Here is a 22,832-nt window from a genome sequence, read left to right on the forward strand (position 1 = left end):
TTAAAAAAATCTCTTTATTTTGTTTCACTACTCAATTTACAATTAGACATGTTAAAGGACTCTCATTAAAACTACTTCTATTAATTTAATGTAAACAATGACCGTTTTGTGCAATGTGTGCCAACCAATGCATTAAGAACAATTACAGAAACAGAATGGTCAAGTGATTTCCATGGTAATGTGCACAGCAGGTTTCTTCTACAAATCAGTTGTACAAACATAATAAAAAAATAGGCACGTTTCCATAAAATAAATATTTCCTATCTAACTGAAGACTACAAAACAGGACAAAAAATACAGGCAATCCAGGTGGGAGCATCCTTAATCACTTCTCACATTCACCCATTTCTACTCTTACTCTTTTCTTAGCTTTAAGAAAATACTAATACAGGTTGAAATGAAATATTTTAGGGATTGCTTTTTTACTTGTGAATACTTCAGAAGCCTCCAATCATTTAACATATTGTGAAAATAATTTAAAAACTTTGTTAAAAAGTAAAACCTAATCTTAAATTATACATGTAACCCAGAAAAATTCAGAAACACATCATAATTTGGGCTACCCTGCTTAACGTTCATTAAATTTACATTACTGTTTTAGTAATCACAATTGAAAAAATAAATCCTTTCTCTAGACCTTTCAATTGATTGTTGTTAAAATTATCATGAGAAACAGAAATGATAACAGAAAAGTTTCATACGAAACTTTTAAATCTCAGACAAAGTTGTATCTGCTTTTGAGTGCCAAAGCTCAGAAGCTAAAGCTAAGAACATTTTGAAGGCCCTATTCTATAAAATTTGTTTTCCAGAAGTCTGAGTTCATCTCCTACTTTTAACAAAATTCATTCCTTAACAGTTACCAATTCAGTATTTTCCAGCATCTAGTAGAGCACTGTGTGAGGACAATGAAACAGCTAATACAGGACACCAGATTCCATTACTGTCAATCCCATATGCATTACAGAAATAGTGATTAAATACTTCTGTATTTTTACAAAGTAAAAATAATACACATCATATTTGCTCATTAGATTTCTAAAGTAAACTTTTTTATATTTATTTTTGCAATGTGAGATCTACAATCAAGTGATGTGGACAGACGTTTCCCTTTTTCTTAAATGCACTTTTCAGAAAGCCTTCACTAGGAAATTATTAATGGAAGTATTTCAAGAACTGTTCTAGTCAAACAACACATAACTCTCAGGTCTAACACACTGATTTTAATGCCAAGAGATTTGATTTTAATGCCAAGAGATTTGATTTTAATGCCAAGAGATTCTGTTCACACCTCCCCTTTTGAGATTTTTTTAAATGCTGTCTTTCCTTCCAATTTAGATCTAACCAAATGGCCAATAGGTTTCAGGCCTAGCGTGCCAATAGCTGCTCATCAGCCACTGTCTGTCGCTTTGGTACAAGCTTTTTTGTGGGTTGTGGAATAGGACAGAAAGCACAACTTCCATCCAGTATCCTGGGACATCCTTGCCATGAAAAAAGATGATGACTGCTTCACCTGGAACACTTGTTAGAATGGACTTCATTTACATTAATCTAATGAAGTTTACCAGAGCTCTACATAAACAGAGCCCAGAAATATCAGTGTGTCCCTTATCTCTTCTTTCCCTCTTGGTCATGAGGGCTGCAAGATTACCGTATGGATTTTTTCCCCCTATTCACATTTATAAATTCCAGAATGTTCTTTTAAATAAATACAAGCAAATTCAACTAAATCTGATTTGATAATACAAAGGGAGTTCTGAGCTTCTGACCCCCCCTTCAATCCATCATTTTAATTAACTGATGGTTTTCTTGAAAGGATCAAATGTTTGCTTGTATTAATACTTCTGATAATAAATGGCATGCAAAAGTTAATTGTTTTTTAAGGATTTATCTAATAATTTTGGTAATTTCTGTAAGCAACATAATAATACTAGGAATTAAGAAAGGCTGCACCATTTTCTTAGTGATAATTCTGAGGCCAATGAATCTTATTGCACCTTCTTAGGTTCCTTCCAAAGAGTACCAGAGCATCAATTTGGACACAGTTGTTCTTCAGAGACACTGGTGGTAGTGTCAGCTGATCAAGTTTAGTACTAAAACAATTACCAAAGTCACAACACTAGCTTTGAATTTTAAGGTAACCAATAATACATTTTATTTAAACCCAACTAACATCACAGATTTCTGTCAAACCAAGGAAAAAGCTGTTTAGAGAATTACTAAATAGCTTCTTTTGACATAAAGCTCATTTTATATTTCTAAGAGAACTAAACTTGGCATTTGCTCTCATCACACCCCAGCAGTTCACTTCTGTCCAGTGACTTACTCTTGGTACTAGTGGTAGTATTTATGAAGCCACACAATATATGTGGTTGGAGAAAAGCAATCCAAAACCAGAATAATACCCTTTCCACTTTTCTTTCCTGCAAAGAAGAATGTCCCTCATGCCTTTAGGAGGGACAAATCTTAAAATGTAAGTGATTTTCAAGTTACACTGGTTCCTATGCAAGTTATCTTAGGCTGCTCATGGAATCCACCCTAGTCACAGAAGGAATACAATTCTGAAAAAATACTTGTTATTTCTTGGTACCAAATCTAGACACTTTAATTTTCAAAAAGGATCACTTAATGACACTAATAAATTCTCAATAAGACCTGAAAAATCCCACATTATTTAAAAACTTCCTTAATATATATCAAACAGTTTATTACATTTGCATTAGAAAAGCAAAATAGCATATATAATCCAGGTAATTGAGGTCATATGTATAAATTTATTAGAAACCACAGATTAAGTTCTCCATTAGAAAACTACATACCACTTTTGTGAAATCCCCGAACTTGATTTTCATTGTTATGATTCCAAGCAGAAATGTTGCAAGTTGCATTTTGACCAAATACTGTGCTATGTGTTTTGGCTTTTTGAAAACAGGATTGCTTCTCTGGAGATTTTGTTCTCAGTAACTGATTGTCCTTATGGCTTAAAACAGAACACTCCTAGGTGAATAAGAAAAGGTTAGTTTTAAAACAATTGTAACAGAAATTCTCCAAAAGAAACAAGATCCGAGATAACAAACTGCAAATTTCAAGTATCCTAAGTACTTGAAACTCTACCCTTCTGAAATGAGAAAAAAATGAAGTAAGACATTTTCTCTACACAGATATTTGAAACATGCTGTCTGCAAGAACTACCTCATTTCAAGGGCTCACATGACTGTCTGAATGAGCCTGACTTGAATCTTTCAGCCAGCAATGTCTGTGCTTTTTTCCTTTCATTCCCTGGGGTTCTCAGTTGTAAGATCTGAATGAAGCCCTTAATGCCTTCACACTTTACTCCTAATCTAAACAGCAACATTTGGCTTAGTCGGGACCCAGAAGTTGAAGGACTAAGAGTGGGAAAGGGCAGCTGTGTGACATTGGCAATTCCATCTAGGATGGGTTTGATACCACACAAGTGACTGTGGCAGGTACACACACACATAAAATCCATGTCCAACAGAGTGACTGGGGCAGGAATTTACACGAGTGTTTTCAGAAGTTAAAGACAAAATATCTATTGTTCTTGTAAGGGCGCATTTGTTCTGGTCCTAAATGAACAGTTTAAAATTTGATATCAGTGGTCTGTAAGATACCATCAGTCAGCACTTCCCCTTGGCAGAGAAGTGGCTTTCAGCATGTCACATCCAGAAGGGAAGTCAGGGCTGAATGGGTTCACTTGAGATTTTTCTATGATCTGGTACTCATGGTCAGTACTGTCTCCCCTTGAAGGGCTTTCAAGACATAGCAGACCATACACTACTAAGTTTGTAGCATCATGTGGCCATAATTACTGAGAAGAGATGATCTTTGCTATCTTCTCCAAAGAAACTAGCCTTGCTTCAAGTCTCTGGAAGAAGTAGAACTCTTTCCTATCAGTCACAGGATTAAGAGGTTGGGAGTTTTGCTAGACATGTATTATCATTTGTAATGTGTTTTTCAGATAGGTCCTCAAAGGGCTCGTAAAAACACTGTATACCCATGCAGAAAGTTTCCCACTAAGTCAGCATGCCAGGTATGGTCTAGGAGTCAACACTAGGTTTATAAAAACTAGCAGCAGACAGTTTTTCTCCAGAAATGTCCTTCTCCACAGGCACATGCTTAAAACTTAGCAATAAATGAAGCAGCAAGAACAAAAGAAAAAAACACTATAGACTGACTACAATAGTCACGAACAGCATCACTACTACTATTCATGCATATACCTCAGTTTCCTCCAAAGCCTTTGCTTTTATCATTAAACATATTTTTTTGCCAGTTTAAGATATTTGTCCTGCATTTATTCAATATTGTCTCTGAACCAACACTACATTAACATCTTTATTATCATCTGACAGTTTCTCCCCTCAGGCTCCCTGAAACCAAATAAAATGGGATGCTTTAGATGGGAAGCCTATCACTTTTTAACCACAAATCCTACCTTTGTTCTAAGCAGCTGAGATTTATTCTGAAACACAATAGTGTTCACATCATTTTCTTTGCAACTGTTTTCAGCCCCTGCAGTATCCATAATGCTGTTTCCACAAGTCTGTGTATTGTAACCACTGTCCACCTGAAACCAAAAAGCTGGGCTTGAAAAATGTAGTCATTTAACACAATAAATCCCTCATACACCTGGTATGATTTGCATTTGTTTAACCAAACTTAATCCAACAAATCAACTATGACCAGTTAATAACAAAAGCAAATTGTTAAACGCATGAGTTTGGATCAAGTTAAATATACTAATGTACATAGCATAGCAATTATTTTTGTGTTGCTAACTCCGCGCAAAGAGGGGATGAAGGGAAGGGATAAAAGTCACAATACTGCCTGGATGCCATATCCAATAAGAGAAAATAACAATTACTTCCAGATTAGTATACGTATTCCAAGTTATGCTGAGCTCAGTTTTACAGAAACCAAAAATTGTATTTTTACCTGAATACTACTGTTGTCACAAGGAATTGCGCTGCTTTCTGCAAGAGGTGACATGCACATGCGAGAGCTTTCAATACTGAAAGTAATGCCTGTCATAAAGCTGGTCATTGGTGTATTGCCACTGCCAGTTGTTTCTTTCATCCAAGTGTTTTCCTCTGACACTTCAGCTGCATCAGCCATGTCCACAGTATTATTTTCCTTTAAGCCTTCTATGTCCTGGAATGATGACAACCTTTGGCGACAACCTTCTGAGTGATCTGGTGCAATGGACACAGTTGCCACCACGAGATGTGCACCGCGTCCAAAAGTATCACTGTCTTCCTGATGTACCTTTATTCCATTATCCATTTCTGGGAAGCGAGCTTCTGCTGGAGAAGCGTTTTCCTTATCCTCCTCATCCTCATGATTCTCAACTGCAATTGGTATTCTAATGACAGAAGTCTGATATTGGGCAGTTCCTCTACAGGCTCCAAGTCTCATAGGAGAGCAATTTTTAATTGGAGAACAACCATCTATGTAAGGACTTCTTGTACTTGGGGGTGTCATCCTACTTGAGGAAGAAGGAATATCTGGAGAACGAAATGTAAATTTTCTTTGGTCTGAAAGAAAATGAGCAAAGTTTGACTTCACCTGGTATCTGATAGAAAAAACTCATCATTCTCAAGGCCCTGCAGTCCACTGAATAATTTATAGCCAACTACAGAGTATTTCACTGACTGTTGCCTCCCAACCCAACCAAACAAGCAAACCCAAAACCAAACCCATCACCCATACATACATTTTACCATGGTATATGGTAAAGGCAAGTTTTCATCCCATTAAATTTCTTTTCTATGACATCATTTACTGTATTGGAGACCTTGTATTTTTAAGTGTTATTACTATACAGTATTCAAAGGGAAATGGGTGAAGGCGGGTTTAGTATAGTCCATTATAGTCCCCTATTCATTTTTTCCTAAACAAATGTCAATACACAATCTATAGGCATTTAAAGTTTTTGGCAGCAAAGAAGTCTAAGATCAAACAAGTGAGAAAACACCTGTGCAACATCCATATATAATGATGTAAAATACCATTAATCAAAATGTGTAAAAGTCATGTATAAATATGTGTAATCATGCCAAACCTGTACAAATCATGTATAAACAAGGCATTAAGCCTTACCAGGTACAGACACAGCAAGAAACAGTGACATTTCCTAGAGCAATGAGGACATAAAGTGTTTGTGATTTCTTCATTAGTCATTTCATTTCAAATCATCTTCATAATGGCATGATTTGAAAGCTCTAGCTAAACATTCTTTGCCCACTGATATTAAAATGCTTCAGGCTGGGCCAAATCAGAATTGTAACCTGACTAAATTCAGGCATGTGGTTTTAAACCCCCTCCTACAATAGATTAAATTAACCCTTTTATCTTTTCTTCATTCTTATTGGGTCTCAGTGCCTTCTTCTGAAATATTTGCCCTAGTTGATGAGTTGCAAGCATATATAGATTTCATTGTTTCACATATTTCACTGCTGAACAGCAGATGTGTTTATACAGGAGACTGCTGGTCTGCCAAGCACAGAAACACCTCTCCAAAGGAAAAACGTTCCTGTAAGAATTTAGAAGTTTTATAGTAAAAATCTATTACTCAAGATAGAGTAATACATATACAATTAAACCATACCTGAGAGTGGTGTTTTTCTTATGTGAAAAGCAATTGGTGAAAAAGCAGGAGAACCATTAGGTGCAGGAGACCCCTCTGAAAATGGGGGACTGGTTATACTTCCTAGACTGTAAGCTCTTGCTCCTCCCTGAATAGGACTTGATGAAAACTGACCCTTCACAAAGGACAAAGGGGAAAAAATAAATTAAAAAAAAATCATCAAATCCACAGAGTATTATTTTCATAATGTAAACTATGGCTAACATGTATATATAAAATTGTTCTAACTTAAATGTGCTTAATATGGCAGCACTGGAAAGGACTAATCCTTTACAATGACAATCTCTAGTTTAGCTTCAATATTCCAACTGCAGCTCTTCACCTGGACCTTATGCCCTCACACAGGGGAAAAGAGCAATGGACACAAACTCTCACCCAACACCAGCTAGGACTATTTTAACCACTATTCTTAAGAACTATGAGAAATGTAAATAGAGAATTAATGGTATCTATGTATCTAGTCAAGTGTTTAATCTAAATTTCTTACTGATATCACTGCAGATAAAAGTCAGTCATTATTTATATTTTAATGTAATCCAATCTACTTAATTCAGCAGTAGATACAAAACTGTTTCCCTTGAAGAGAATGACCTTACTTAAGACTATCATGCAACTAAACAAAAAAACAAAAATCAAAAAACCCTCCAACCAAACAACAACAAAAAAACCCAGACCAAAACCCACTCCCTCATCCACCCATCACTTTTGGCCCTATAATTATATTGTAGGAATTCTTTACTAGGTTACCTTTTTTTTTTTAAGCTACACTATCCTAGTGTAGGTAGGCTTTTTCCACACACTTCAAACCACCTCACAGATGAAAATCACCTAAACCATTTTAGCTATGTCCACATGGGGATAAGGTTCATCTTGTTTAATTTAAAAAATGGACATTTTGTTCTGTGTTCTAATAAATGTCTAATTATCTGAAAACTCTGGCCAATGGGAAAGAAAAAGGCATATTTAGCACTGCACTTCAAAGATCCACAAGTCATTTCTTTCACTATAAATGAGCTTATGAGATTTAAAGGAAATATAATTATATCACATGTTCATATCAACTGTTATTGTAGGCAGCAATTCATGGATTTAAACATGACTTTTTGTAGACACATTTTATGGGCAAAAAAAAGGTTTTAACATGCTTTCAGCAAGTCTTTTATATGTTTTAATTCCTACTCCCTTTTCATAACAAAATTAAAACATAATTCCCAATACAAAAGAAGAGCAGCATAACGAAATAATTTGAAATAATAAAAAGTCAGTAATATATTCTTTCAGGACTTTTGTTCACATTTTTTTTTTTCAGAATTTGGAAGAAAAAAAAAAGTTTTAGTCTAACTCCTACTCTCTCATAAAGTACATCTGACCCAGCCTACAAAAGAGGCTACTTACTGAACTAGATGTGTCCAGGGGGCTTCTGCACCGGGCTGGAGATAATTCTATGGAACAAAGCACTCCAAGTGGCTGACTACCACATGGACTGTGCAAAGAAGGGGACAAACATGCAGATACATTCCCATTCTCTTCTAAAAACAGCTTTCTTCTGAGTGATGAAGAGCTCAGATTTTCCTGAGACTGATCTGCAAATTCATCAGTTCTAAAATATTCACCTGGAAATGCGGGGGAAAAATTGTTTCCAATACAAATGTAGAAAAAAAATACATTCCATTACAGGAATCAAAACAATTAATCTAATTAAATTAAAACATTTAATCTAATTTACCAATACAGCAACTAATTAATCTGTTTAGGCACCTATCCCAAAGGACTGCTTGTCATCCCTACAAAAAGTCAACTCTGTCTACTAAGGGTAGTTCCACTTCTGCCTATCATCCCTCAATACTAAAGTCTGAACTTAAAAAAATAAAAACATTGGCTTCTATATAGTTATTGATCTTTCTCCACAACTGTATTATTCCTCACATCTGAGCTGTCAGGGATTATTTTACTACCCAAGCAAACCTAGACTCTTTTTCACGTCTCCCATATGCTTTGATGGTCTTCATGATACATGCAGAGGCAAACCAGATGAGACTTAAAAAAGTACAAGTAGTTAGCTGTTTACAGTAGGAAGGCATAAACTAAGACCCAATTGTTGGGGAGGATGAAACAAGAAAGCCTTTTAAATATGACTGCCTGGCAAAAGATTTTGAGAATATAGAAACTATAAGCGAGATTGAAATGAAAGCAACCTTTGAGATACCTTAGCTGTGACCAGTTGAATGTAATCCCCCCTGGAGGAAACAATTCCCTCTGCAGGCTTAAGAGTAGAGCAGGCCTTGCAGCTTGGCAGATGGGGCCCAAAGAATAAGATTTAGGGTTTAACACATAAACATAGTATGGTAATGTAGTGATTCTTATAGGTTGTGTGGAAATGTTATAAGATATGCATGCTGTAGTAGATTGGTTAATGAGAATCTGCATATTCAACACTGAAGATTATTTATTGTGTTGTAACGGGAGCTTCGCTCGCTTTTTGCTCGCTCTTCACGCTCTCTTATCTCTCGTCTCCCTTATCTCTTTGCCCGCTCTCACGCTCCTCTTCGTGCCCTTTTCTTTCTTTGTCTCTTTGTCTTCCCTCTGCACTCCTTAGCCCCCTGCTTTCTACATGCTCTCCGCTCTTAAACCTTTGCCGTTGACTCTCTCACACTTTAAGCCTCTCTTCTCTGGGCCCTGCTCCCGAGCCGCGGCTGGCAGCTCGCAACAGGGCCCTGCACCCACGCCCCTTGTAATAAACCGATAGTTTCACGACTTGGCTTCAAAGAGATCTCGTCTCTGTCTGTCCCTACCATGCGTGACCCCCGTCACTCCTACACCCAATAAAATATGCTCAGGTTTACCAGATTACTTTAGGGTTTTTTTCTCTTGTTCTATTCTAGTTGGATATTCCCTGTAGGAGAAATTTTTCATCAACTCCCAAACTATGTATTGATGGAAGCATTTGTTAGGACAAAAAAACAAAGGCAATAAATATGTTTTGCTGGCCCACAGTCATGGTTCTGAATTTCAGCACTGGGATAGGAACATGCAGCCAAAATGCTCTGAGCTGGCTGTCCCCACTGTTTCTACCCATGAGCTGTAAGATCAGCCCCTTCCAGCCCCCTTGCCTGAGAAGGTGGCAGCAATTGCTTGATGCAGCACCTATAATCAGACAGTTGATTGGGACTCCTGCCTCCTCACTCTGCAGTCATGGCTTTTTTGCCACCACACAACTTCTAGTACCCACCATGGTTTCAGGTACAGTAAAGCAGAGTTACAGCTCAGCTTTACTCAAGGCAAGGTTGAGCTTTGAGACTCCTGGCTGGCATCTGTACAAACAGCTCTGGTAAGACAAATTACAGCTCTGTTTGTGTGTTTGGGAGAGAACACGCCCTCTAGAATCATAGAGCATCCTGAGTTGGAAGGGACACACAGGGATCATTGAAGTCCAACTCCTGACCCGCACAGGACCTCCCAAGAGTCACACCACTGGGAGCATTGGCAAATGCTTTTTTAACTCTGTCAGGCTGGTGCTGTGACCACTTCCCTGGGGAGCTGTTCCTGTGCCCAACCACCCCTGATATTCAACCTAAACTGCCCCTGACAAAACTTCAGACCATTCCCAGAGCTCCTGTCAGTAATCACCAGAGAAAAGCGACCAATGCCTGCCCTCCTCTTCCCCTCACGAGGAAACTGTAGAAGGCAATGAGGTCTCCCCTCAAACACCTGCAGGCAGAACAATTTCCAATCATGCAGTAACTGCCTATTTAGAATACATAAAACTTTCATTCATACATGTAGTTGTCAGTATTTCACAAGACAAACCCAGCCAACATTACAAAACCAAGTTTTCTATTTAGACATTCATAATTAAATTTAGGTATTACATGACATACCTAGTATTTTCTCTAAATTAAAATCCACTGGCAAGGACAGTACTGTCTGACAAGCAGCTGCAACAAATAAAACCAACAGAATTAGCTTACAGTGATCTTTTGCTAAAGCTGTAGAAACAAAAATTCACTTTCAAATTGCACTGAAATTGAGGTATTTAAATTACAGTTGCAATAAGGAAAAGTGTTAATTAAAGTACGATTCTGATTTGACAACATTGCATGCAGCACACTAGGCTTAGAGACAAAAACCCAAGAGTTTTAGGAATGCCTCTCTAGAGGCTTTTAACTGAGAAGAGAGATCTCTGAAGAAAGGAAGGATTTAAAATGAAGTTGCAGAAAAATCAAAATACCTTGGGGAAAAACAATAACTATATCTAAAATGATACAGTTTAAAAGATGTATTAGGATTTCTGATATTTATTTGGCATAGAAAATAATCACGATTCCCTAACCCAAAACAATCCAGCATATTAAAGATTTTTCAAAACTAATTTACTTATAAATCTGAAGCTCACATTCACTTTTTAATCCAGAAAAAGTAGACACTGAGTTGGAAAAAATGCACTCCACAGTCTACAGGGGACTTATTTTTCTACTTGAAAAAATACAAGGGAGTAAAATAGAATTAAATTCCTATGAGAATGGATATTAAAAGTAACAGAACCATACAGTTCACAAAAAACTATTTCTACAGTAACCCTAACAAACAAATAACTTCCTTTTGAAATTAAATATCCATCAAAAATGCATTCTTTTTGTTCAGAGAAAGCCTGTAATTTTAGGCATTGCCTTTTACTCACCATTGCTTTTCCCAGGCTGCAAGCTCAGCTGTCTTCCAATCGGGGAAATGTTATCTATATCTATGGCTGGAAAACATAGAACTTAAATTTAAACAAGAACTGCACATAGTTCTGAAATGTAGCAACATTAAGTCAAAATACATAATGCAACCAAACAAAATTTTTGCATCAATGTTTGGAAGAGATCAGAAAGGAGTACTGAGAAAAAAATTACCATTATAGCTATCAAGAGAATTTCAGCATGTTTCTATTCAAAAAAAGCTTAGTGAGGTAGCATCAACATCGCCCAAAACTTTGTCTCCTCCTGTCTCTACATGACACAGATTTAAAACAAATTAGTTCATGCTTAGCTAAACAGGCTGTGTCCAAGTAAAGCACATTTCCAGAAAATCATTCAGTCTGGACTGGAGAAAAGTGAAGATACACTTCAACCTTTTTTTTATGCAGCTGAAGAACACATTAGACTATTTTCTTTCTCCATTCACTTTACCAGATTTCAGATTAAGCCTTATGTTTTCTGCCCTTAAAGTGATCATATTACAACTGACAATTAAAGAACTATCCACAAGCTGCATTTCCTTGATAAAAAATTTAACAGCTTAGCCTTTTCCAAATCTTCCAAGAGTCTCCACTCACATAAGACTTTCAAATCAAACAACAGGGCATGCAAACAGTACTTTATAGCTCACATTTTTCCATCTTGTAATCAATTTGTTTTGTATTCTGCTGGTTATATATCAACTTCAATAAAAGCGTTAAGAAGAAAATCTAACAGTGGCATAAATGAAACAATTTTAGAAAACCCACCACCACTAGTGGCAGTGAGCTAGCAGGATGACAACAGGAATTTATGCTGCTAATAAAAGAATACAGAATTCTATTTCCAATATGCTTTATGGTGAGGAAAGCAGCTGGAATAAGAGGACATGCAAGTATCTGAAGAAAAAAGTGAAGCAGAAGACTTGGCTATTACTGGTATCAACATAGTTGATAGTTACAGATTCAAAGTTATGTGTGTAAATTAAAATGCTTGCAGACTGATTATTAATGGAGAAGAATTTAAGAACAAGGACGAAGAACAACAAAAAGGAAAATTATACAATACTTTCAATTAATAAATAATTTTTAAACACAGAAAGCACTTGGCAACAACAGCTGAAAATCAATCAGTTGCACCATATTTTATCCCTGGTTCTTAACATTTAAATTGAGGTTGAAAAAAAAAAATTATGTTTGATAAATTCTCCAAAAGCTATATTATTTTGGGTGGACACAAAAAAGCAACTTACATTTAGTTGAATTAAACTGAGAAACTTGTTTGCCTTCATGTTCAGTCCAAGGAGAAGGAACAATGAGTTTTTTTGTGAAAAACTGGAGTAGAATAAAAACAAACGATCTCAGCACTTTTTAAAATTTTCAACTTTAAATTTAGACTAGTACCCTGAACAAGAAAAGAAAATGTATAACATTCCATTATTGTAGTCCCAAAGAGGCTAAAGAAAACACAATTTGATTTGAAGACCCCTCTGCTCTTTATGACCTATAGCACCTCAGATCTTTCAAGTTTGCAGAGTGAAAACTACACACAAGTTTCACTTAACAGTAATTACTCATTTTAAAAATTGAATTGTCACTACCATGCTTCTAGTATAGTAGTTTAAAAATAATTAGTTTTAAATTTTCAGTTTATGTTTTATTTTGACAATTGAGCATTTCACAGAAGTGACAGACACCGCAGTAACAGTCAAAGTGAGAAGCCTTTTTGGCAACATTATTAGTGTCAGTGTATTTGGCTAAACTGGTTAGGGGTAAAACACTTTTGAGTACTGGCAGTTCAGTCCTTTTCTGTGAACCAGAAACTGTCTACCATCACAGCTGCACTGAGAAACACCCTGATGCTGAGGAGACAAACACTATTACAAACCCTCAAGAAACACATGGCAAATCTCGTTCTCAAAAATATGCAAGACTCAAAGTAAATGAAACATGCAGCTATGAAAGGTATAACTTTTATCAGAGACAGGGTTTCAAGCTGTTCAGCTGTAAAATCCATTAGGTTATACCTCACAAAGAGGAAACACCCCTTTTAATGCAGATTTAGAACAGAGCATCTTAGCTGCAGGTCAACTACACAGCTCTTTTATGGAACCATTTTTTGTTTGTAGAGCCAGAAACTGATAGACCTGCCTATCAGAGACTTATTTTTTAATTGAAAACAACATTGGAGATTTCTGTAGCGAATATTTTTAACATTTCATTTTTCCTTCTCTGCTAGCCAGATGAATAGTGAAAAATAAAATGAAAACTGGATGGGAAAATACAAGTTACCAGAATAAAGTCTTCCATCCAACAAAGCAGACTTTGGAAGAATAAAAAAAAAAAACAAACCCACAACTTCTCCAATATTTCAAAAAATGCAGTATCACTCCAACTGTTACTGTAAACCCTCAAATTCTCAATTGCTGTTTCTAACCTGAAGTTAGTAAGAGTTATATTACAGCCACATTACAAGTAGCCAAAAAAAACAAAATAAAAAATCTCTTGTTTTGACCTACATGTGCTCTGAAAGAAGAGGGGAAGAAAAGGAGTGTGTGGATTCCCAGCTACAACTGCAAGGGATGAGGGTGCAAAATTACTTTCTTACTGAAATATAGTAGGCTTCTGGGTTTTAAAATCCTGTAAAAGACATGAACCTTTTCTGTAGACAAATCAATGTTTGATAGCATGAAGTTTTATTACCTCCTCAATAGCTTTTTGCCTTCTGTCTTCTGTCTCCTTATCAATTCTAAGTAACAAATGAAAAACAACTCAATTATCAAAACCATCACATAAGGAAAATATGCTAAGTCCAGACATATAATAAATTTATAAATTTAAGAGGAACTTAATAAATTAAATTGCGCCAAACCCTAAATCTTATGATGCTTTTATTCTTACATGCAATGATCTCATACATAAATTTAGAAATACAAATGGACTTCTCAATTCAGCTGATTTGAAAAATATTTGTACTATTTAAAAGTACATAATAGCAAATAGTCTGTTTACTCAGCCAGTCTGGACCACCAAAACTCAATCATAACTGATCTTCCAAAATAATTTCATATGAATGTACTTTACTATTAAAATTCACATGAGATTAGACTTGCACTATAAAACTAAGCAGACTAAAAAACAGAGCTGTAAGGAATTAAAGGGCAACTGGAAACACTCCTGGAATTCGCACACTCAAATTCCTGACACAGCCCACTTTCCTAGCACAGAGTTCTCTCTAGTCAAATACTCAGTCTGCCACAGCTTCTTCAGTTTCAGTTTCTAACAATGACTGTATTTCCTTGTGCAGCTTTTAACTTAGTTTTTAAAAAAATATTGTAGTTACTTCATGATGTGTGAGATTCTATATTTCTATTTCCTCTAACGGTCACCTTCAAGCCTGGCTTTCAGTTACTACAGTGTCATTTACTGTAAAATTTTTTGAAGCTTATAAACGTTCATCATTTTCTTAGCTGAACCACCTAATACTTTCATTCACAGTTCATATACCTGAATTACCCTTGAATAATTTTAGAAATCAATCAGATAACAAGACATTATTAGATATACAAGCACATATACAGGTGACAAATACATAAACTCTCCCAGCTCTTTTTTATGCCTATCAGACTTCAAATATATCTGCAATGTTTGGACATGCCGCCTTCAGTAACATCTGCCTAGATGATGCTAAAGTGACAGATCTATGAAGGCTCTTGCATATTATTGTACCAAAAAACAAGCATACAATCCCTGTGGATTCATGTATGTGTGTGCACTGGACACAGCAAATCTCCACATACACAAACTAGCCTCTTTCTAGTCACAGCAGATGGTTAAAAAAATGAACCATAGTGATTATGAAACATTGGGACAGGCTGAAAGGACCCACTGAGACAATGCAGGTTTATATCTACAGGCCATGTCACTCATCATCACTGGAACTGTCACCCAAGTCATCTCCATTAAAGCTAGCTTGTCTGAGTAAGGTTTCAGAAACAATGTAATTAACTCCCTAAAAACATTAGGCTTAAGGCTTTAAAACATATAAAAAGCATTAGTCTGAAACCTACTGGCTGCTAGAGGAAGGACAGGAAACATTAAAACCTGGTGATTCAGATACAGCTGAGGACAGCAATAGTCCTACAGGTCTTATTATTCAAAAAGAGAACTGTAGGTTCAGTCAGACACTAAAACCAGGAAGTTTTCATGATGAAGGTGTTGAAACACTGGAACAGGTTGCTTGGAGAGGGGGTAGATGACCCATCCCTGGAAACAATCAAGATGAAGGTGGATGTGACTGAGCAACCTGATCTAGACAGGACAGGTTCATTACTCTATTCCTGCAGTGCTTCATGCCTTCAGGAGCAGTTCCTTCTGCAAGTTTGTATCTGAGAAACGTTCAGGAGAGTCTACAGGGTTCACCATTAAGGTTCTCCCTGGCTACTTTCACTTGGCACTCTCTACCACTTGCATGTAAAATTATTCCTCAAGATAAGTTCCAAATACCAAGACTGTTCTACCCATCTGTTTTCCTCATGCAAGTGATTTTTAGAGATGGAAAAAAAGTTGAGGTAAGGTTCCCAAAGTACTTCAAGTAACTAGCACTGGAGCCACCTCCTTCACATTAATCTGGACCTTTGAAAGAGACTGCTGGGGCTTCCCCAGCTAGTTTCCCAGCATGTCTGCCCTTCTGCAGGAGCCCCAGGGGCCAAAGAAGCCTCACTGTGGAGCACTCTGAGAAGATAAACTGTGTTGTAACAAGGAGCACAAGAGGTAGCCTGGTAATGATCACTAGCAAAACATTTTCTTGCTTCCACTAGCTGCCTTTATCTGGCTGTCTTCCAAACTGCAATCAGAGTGAATCAGCAGCCCTTAACACTAAAAGGAAGCAACACAGAGCCTCATCTAAATATTATATCCACATCATGTAAAAAATTGTGTAAGAAGATTTTAATAAAAAGTCTTTAATGCTATGCTGAAATGTTAATAAAGCATAAGAACAAGTGTACTAATATTAAAGCTAAGTTACCTAGCACGGCTCAAATACATTCCTTGGCGTCGAATGTCTTCTGAGTCTATTTCCACAGGATTTATTAGAGCAAGCTGATCAATAGACCATCTGAATTTTCCTGGTGTCTACAGAAAGAAACAGGCACCTTAGTGCTTGCTATTCTAAAAAGATAAAAATATAACCACAGGACAAATCTCAATGGAACAATACAATCACAGCTTCCATATAGTTTCTGTCAAAAGCAATCAAAAGTGTTCCTATTTAAATGATCTGCTCTAAAATAAAGTAAGTCAGTCAGGCTTCTTATCCTGCTGGTAGCAATATTGAAGTGGAAGATTACAGCTGGTACTCACAAACTGAGGTGTCCATTTCTTCTCAATTCCTACGGACAGGTCTGCTAAAGATACATAACTTGGGATGAACTTAAATTGCATCTTCAGTCCAAACTGTGGTTCCACAGAAACTCAGTATCCTGACCCAAGTTATCCAAATAATAGAGCAGTCTTCCTTTCACTTCCCATTTCTAAGACCAGAGCTGCAAATGCCTGCACATTCTTCAACACTTCCCTCATAAATGCCATACACAGGGCACAACAAAATCCAATTCAGAAATAAGAAGCTTCATGCCTTTATTAACAAAGTACTGTTCAAATATATTTGGAGAATTATCTACCAAGTGAGTCTTTTTAGTTTCATTAGTAGATTCACCTCTACTGCTTCTCAGAAAATAATTTCAACTGCAAACTAGTATGTAATTTGCAATGAAAAAAACAGTCACAAAATCATTGACTTGAGTACACAAACAGCTCACAACCTCAGTGCAATTTGCGTAAGGTTTTTTTTGCAACCAGCCTACTCAGCGTCTAAGTAGAAACTGTTTTCTGCACTGTAAGGAGGACCAGAGTACCACACCCAACACCTAGTCTTTATCTACTTTCTACTGGTTTTAGCACTCAATCACTCATATCTAAGGACAAAATAAATTTAGGCAGGGAGGAAGACTAAGTGGCAATATTAGTATTTAAAAGCAGCACAGTTCTGTGAAGAGAAGGAACACCAAATGCCACCAAAGTTCTTTAGCTTGGTACGTACGTTGAAGTCCACTAAACAAAATACCCCTTTTAATGCATTTGAAAATATTAGCACTATATCTGTATAGGTACACAACTAAGGACTGGATCTTACAGATGAGGATTTCGTTGCCTTAAAGATTGAAGGACTGGAAACAATCTGCTCCTGAAGAGTGTTGTAATCGCTAGGACTTTCAAAAGGGTTCAGGATTGTGACTCGTCCTGGAGTTTCTGGCGTTATCTGCATTTTAGCTTCTTCTGTATCACCCATAACACTAAGCTATACCTGAAAAACAGGGAGAGCAGAATTAGGGATAACAACGAAATCACACTTATGACATTTCAGGGCCACCCTGAAGGCTTTGGGCAAAGAGAATTAATCATTTTATGGAACCAGCAACATTTCAAAAACGAAGTTAGCTATGGGTTGAACCTAATGGCATAAGGTTGATAAATAAGGCTGGTACGAACAACTGCAAGCAAACAGAAATTACGAAAACGAGTTAAGAAAGAACATGAAAGGAGGAGTTAAGGAAAGCCAAGTAAACACCCCAATAAGGGCAAAACAACAAGCACACAAGACAAAAACCCAAAACCAAACAAACAAACCCCAGCTAACACCAGAAGTGGCCGAGCAGCCACAGCGGCCGGGGCAGCAATAACGGCCCGGGCGGGTCCCGGGCGCTAAAACCGCCCGCCCTCCGCCTCAACGGGCCGGGGCAGCCCCGGGCCTCGCGGGGCTCCGGCAGGCGGCACCTCCCGGGCCCGGCCGTGACGGGAACGGGAACCCCGGGGCAGGCAGCCCCGCTGAGCCTCTCCTCACGCTTCTCCCCGGGACGGTGCCACCGCGCCGAGCCTCTCACCGCTCTGCCAAGCCCCGCCGCCGAGGAGGCGATGCCGGGTGAGCCGGGAGTGCAGGGAGCGCCGAGGATGCGGGCACAGCCACCTGCCGCCGTTATACGGCCGCCGCCGCGCCGCTCCCGCTCCGCCGCGCCGGGCGGCCCTTTAACCAGCTCCGCCTTCTTTTTCGTCGTCTGGCCAATCACGGAGCGCGGTGTGCACTGTCGGGCCAATGGCAGGGCTGCCCCTCTCTCGAACGGGCCAATCGGCAGCGCCGCCGCCGCACGAATTCAAAGAAAGCCCGCCCCCGCCCGCGCTGCGCCGGGCCATCACGTGGGGCTGGCGGGCCCGGGCGTGCGCGCGGCGTTCCGGTTCCGGGCGCGGCGGGGTCGCCATGGCGAGCAACGCCGCCAGCCTGAACGCCGTGAGGGAGACCATGGACGGTGCGGGACAGGACAGGACGGGCGGGACGCGAGGGAGGGGCAGCGCCTGGCCCCGCCATGGGCCGCGCGCACGGGCGCCTCTCTTGGGGGAAGGGGCGCTGGCTGCGGCTGCCCAGAGATGCAGCGTGTGGCAGGTTTTGTTTTACTTCGTGAAACAGCTCAACCGCCGCCGAGCGAATGCTTTTGGACCTAACGTGGCTTTTCCTTTTCATGGTTTTGTTTCTTTTTTAAATTTAGCTAGGTATCTAGCATAGAATACTAGGGTTTTTTTAGCGTCTGTATATATTTGTATATGTGTGTGTGTATATACATATATATTTGCTGTTGTTTCTCGTTATGTGTAACGGTTGATGTAAATGGCCTGACCTGAGAGAGAGAGAGAGGAGGGAGCGGCCCTGGACCGGTGTCGGCGGCAGCAAAAAAAAGCCCTCAAAACCAGCCCAAACTACAATATTGTGTGAAAGCTTTGAGGAAAAGTAGTCAGTGGTGTAGAACTAAAATAGATTCTGATATGGAAAAAACCCAACCCTGAACTCAGGTACTGTTGTGGGATGGGGAATGTGAGAGAAGGGGTACTGGGAACTACTTTGGAGATTGATGAGCCGTGAGAAGTGTGAGCAGGGGGGTGAAGCTGGGGTGCTCACTTTCAGCCTGACTGTGAGGAATCAAAGCTGGCGTGTTTTGGAGTTGTTTCTCAGTGTAGTGTGAGACTCTGGAATTCCACAAAATGCCTATACCAAAAGCTTATATGCAGGTTGGAAAGCAGCCCAGCAGTCTGTTGAGGGTTGTTAAATGTGTGGTGCCTTTCTCTAAAAATGCCCTAATGAGGGAGTAGAGGCTAGGGAGAATGTTCAAGGGATAGTGCTATAAATTTGTTATTTTCTCAGCATCTTCCCTTCTCTTGAAGTTACAGCTGCTGTTACAAAAGGATGTTTTAGTACAGACCTTCATGAGTTGAGCTGGTGTAAAAATTAGCATTTCAGCCACTGATCTTCATGCTCTGACCTGCTGCTGGAGACAAGGCAGGACTAGCAGGATCACTATGATGCTGTAATTGGGTAAAACCATTTTGTGCAGATAGAGAGTGACTTCTTTGGGAAGGACAAAGAATCTCAGTTCTGGTAAATGTACTTGACAACTTCACTCTTTCCACTTCTGCAGGAATGATTTAGACAGGAGGGACAACAGGCAGGTTTAAAGACCAAGTAAGGCTTTTGAGAACAGATACGGAAAGTGCACTAATCTTCAGATTTAGGAGCCCACATTTCCTGTGTAACTATGTATATATTTTATTTAGGATGGATACAGATATTTAGCAGTTGCTGCTTGCAAAGTTGTTAAGAGCTCAGAATTGTTGTGGAGAAACTGCTCCATCTCTCTGCCAAAGAAACTGCCTCAACACCTAAAGATTAGAAAGGACTTCTTCAGTGTCTGGAGTCCAGAATGTGTTCTTATAGCCTACCTTTTACCTAATTGGCAGGCATGTTAATTGTTGAATTTTTCAGGGCTTTTTTTTTTCAATTTTTCAAAACCCGTTATCAGTATTAAATTCCCTGAACCAGGGAAGCATGGTGTTTATCTTGGAAGTTGTATCTTGTGGCTTAAGAGGGCTGGCATAAATATTGTTGCAAACAGCAATGGACATCTGCCATGTTCACACTGTAGAAGTGCTGTAGAATCTAAATGTTGATGAAGAACAGTCTTGATCATTGAAATTTCATCGTCTGTAGGAACTAAAGTGCTTTCATTTTTTTTCTGTTGCAGTTCTGTTTGAGATTTCAAGAATATTAAACACTGGCTTGGACATGGAGACGTTGTCTATTTGTGTGCGGCTTTGTGAACAAGGGATAAATCCAGAAGCCCTGTCTTCTGTGATTAAAGAGCTGCGCAAGGCTACAGAAGCTCTGAAGGTAATGCTCTACTTTAAAAAGCTTATACATTTGTTTATTAGAGTCAGATGCACATGTAACTTGCTACACTTCAGTTTGTAGATTGTACTTTGTTATGGCTAATTTTTAAGTCAAGAAAATTAGCTGTTCAATAGAGGAGGCAATGAATTCAACTGAACTTGAACCAAGAAATGTTACAAATAACCTGTTTTGTAGAAATAAAATAATTAAAGTTACACTTCTGAAGAAAAAGACCACAACCAAAACTCAGAAATTTTTATTATATTCACCATTTGTCCCCTTACCTGCACAATATCACAAATAGATTTCTCCTTTAACAAGTATCACCTCATTATTAAAACCTCAGATTTAGGAGTTTGCAGCAGTACTTGTAAACAGGTACATGCAGCTTGTTAACATCATCTTAACATACTGTTTTTACCTCCTTAGCCTCTGCTTTGAGCCTTTGCAAAGACCAGAAAGAGGGGATTTCGTGATGTGTGTACATATAGGGCTTTTCGTATTTGCGTATTTGCCTGTTTAACTAGTAGATGGTTAAAAAAACCTCACTTGCATTTTAAAGGATTTTTATTCTTTACTGTCTACCTAAACATCACAGACAGGATTTTTTACTACTGCATCTTATATTTGACTATTTTTGACAGGGGAAAGGGGAAATCTATATCTTGCTTCTATTCTGGAAGATTGCAGACTTTATTTTTAACTTAACATTTTTCTATGCTCATGCATATTTTGTATTTGTGTCTATGCTTAAATGTGTCTTACATATGCATTTAACTGTGTATGCAAATAATTGAGGGCTATTTTACTTCTTCCATTGCTTTCACTGGTTTCCCATTCCTGTTGCTCTCCTTTACCTGTTTGTCCCGTAACTGGTATAAAATCTACCACTGTCATTCTTCAATAACTGTGCTTTGTTGACTGTAGTTATTCAGTGATAAAAATACTAATATTGTTAATCAAATAATTGGTAGTGTGATTTATGCAGTTATGATTAGTGTCATTCTTCTGAGTTTTGTGTCAATAACTAATCTATATGGATGAGGTAATAATTACCATAAATTATATGAAGTAAATTCCAGAGGTAACTATATTTGTGCATTTGAGCCTTTCTTGGAAGTATTAGGGTGAAATGTACAAGATAAAAGCTGCTCAGATACAGGATGTAAGACAAGCAAACAGCTGTGGCTCTTCTAGTAAGGGGTGATGACAGCTGAGAGCATTATTTTTTAGGAAAAAGTAGCGTTCATTAGAAAAAAATTTCCTAAATAGCTTTTTTTTTTAGACCTCTAAGTTCTCTAGGTAATTTTAAAAAGTTACAAGAAAATATTAAATTTAATCTACATGATGTCTCTGTTGGTGACTTGGGATAATTTTTTTTCTGCTTTTAGGCTGCTGAAAATATGACAGGCTGACATGGGAGAAAATCTCTGCATGAGAAGAATGCCGAGTTAAGCTTACCAGGAGCTCTGAAGATTGCCAGTATTAAGAAAAAAAATTGAATAAGTGTATGTGAAGGTTTCAGAGTATTTCTGTAATACTTTTCAAAAGAATGGTGTATATAATAGCTTTGAAAAGCTTTTTAAAAGTTCACCGGTAATATTACTGGTATTTTTGTGAACTGTTTGTGAATGTAGTGCAATTGTTTTCTTTGGCATCCTGTACATTTAAAATCATGCCTGATATTGTACATTTGTTGAATTTACTAGTGTGTACCAACAAGCCTTGTTAGAATGAGTGCAGTTTTGTTAATGCATCCTTTGGAAGTGGTAATATATCATGGGTTTTATCTTTTGCTTTGATGAAAAGCTACATGTGCAATTTTAGTCTTGCTTTATGGTCCAGATAGGAATGAAGCCCATAGTGACTTTATTTTAGAGCAAGGGCAGTAACTTAAGTCTCAAGCTGAAAGTAATAAATAAAGAATTTTTTTAATAATGTAGGTCATGATTTGTGCTTTTGATTTCAATTCAAATTGCTGGGAAAAGTGTTTAACTTAGATAACAAGTTTTTCAGCTATCCATGTAGATATGTATGTAAATTTAAATTCTAGATGACATGGAATGTTTCACAGCGGGCAGATGCTACATTTGTTACACCTGTTCTGACTGTAGGATCTAAAAATATTAAGGCTGTATTGTTACTGCAGTACAATAGTGCCTACATGAGAAGCATCTGGT

General features: G+C 38.0%; 2 protein-coding genes across 2 annotated transcripts; one reads left to right on the plus strand and one right to left on the minus strand.

The window, feature by feature from the left end:
• Positions 1-37: 37 nt before the first annotated feature.
• BORA (BORA aurora kinase A activator) lies at positions 38-18,450 on the minus strand. The gene is made up of 12 exons (XM_064713469.1): positions 18,323-18,450; positions 17,575-17,745; positions 16,408-16,514; positions 14,082-14,127; positions 12,632-12,713; positions 11,343-11,408; positions 10,543-10,599; positions 8,060-8,277; positions 6,626-6,779; positions 4,954-5,552; positions 4,454-4,585; positions 38-2,994 (listed from the first exon to the last, which is right to left on the minus strand). Exons 2-12 carry the CDS (start codon positions 17,728-17,730, stop codon positions 2,809-2,811), a joined length of 1,803 nt encoding a protein of 600 aa, XP_064569539.1. The 5' UTR covers positions 17,731-17,745; positions 18,323-18,450; the 3' UTR covers positions 38-2,808.
• A 170-nt stretch (positions 18,451-18,620) lies between these two features.
• MZT1 (mitotic spindle organizing protein 1) lies at positions 18,621-22,594 on the plus strand. The gene is made up of 3 exons (XM_064722233.1): positions 18,621-18,742; positions 20,507-20,652; positions 22,044-22,594. Exons 1-3 carry the CDS (start codon positions 18,694-18,696, stop codon positions 22,065-22,067), a joined length of 219 nt encoding a protein of 72 aa, XP_064578303.1. The 5' UTR covers positions 18,621-18,693; the 3' UTR covers positions 22,068-22,594.
• The last annotated feature ends 238 nt before the right edge of the window (positions 22,595-22,832 follow it).

The sequence above is a fragment of the Zonotrichia leucophrys genome, chromosome 1 (assembly GCF_028769735.1).
Source record: "Zonotrichia leucophrys gambelii isolate GWCS_2022_RI chromosome 1, RI_Zleu_2.0, whole genome shotgun sequence".
Classification (NCBI taxonomy): Eukaryota; Metazoa; Chordata; class Aves; order Passeriformes; family Passerellidae; genus Zonotrichia; species Zonotrichia leucophrys.

Bases quoted from the DNA above. Each gene is read 5' to 3' on its own strand.
- BORA (XM_064713469.1), bottom strand. From the start codon at position 17,730: ATGGGTGATACAGAAGAAGCTAAAATGCAGATAACGCCAGAAACTCCA. The intron at 12,714-14,081 runs GTAATAAAACTT...ATTCTACTCCAG, and splicing joins GGCAAAAAGCTATTGAGGAG to TTTTTCACAAAAAAACTCAT. The intron at 11,409-12,631 runs GTAAGTTGCTTT...TATGTTTTCCAG, and splicing joins TCAGTTTAATTCAACTAAAT to CCATAGATATAGATAACATT.
- MZT1 (XM_064722233.1), top strand. From the start codon at position 18,694: ATGGCGAGCAACGCCGCCAGCCTGAACGCCGTGAGGGAGACCATGGAC. The intron at 18,743-20,506 runs GTGCGGGACAGG...TTTCTGTTGCAG, and splicing joins CGTGAGGGAGACCATGGACG to TTCTGTTTGAGATTTCAAGA. The intron at 20,653-22,043 runs GTAATGCTCTAC...TTCTGCTTTTAG, and splicing joins AGGCTACAGAAGCTCTGAAG to GCTGCTGAAAATATGACAGG.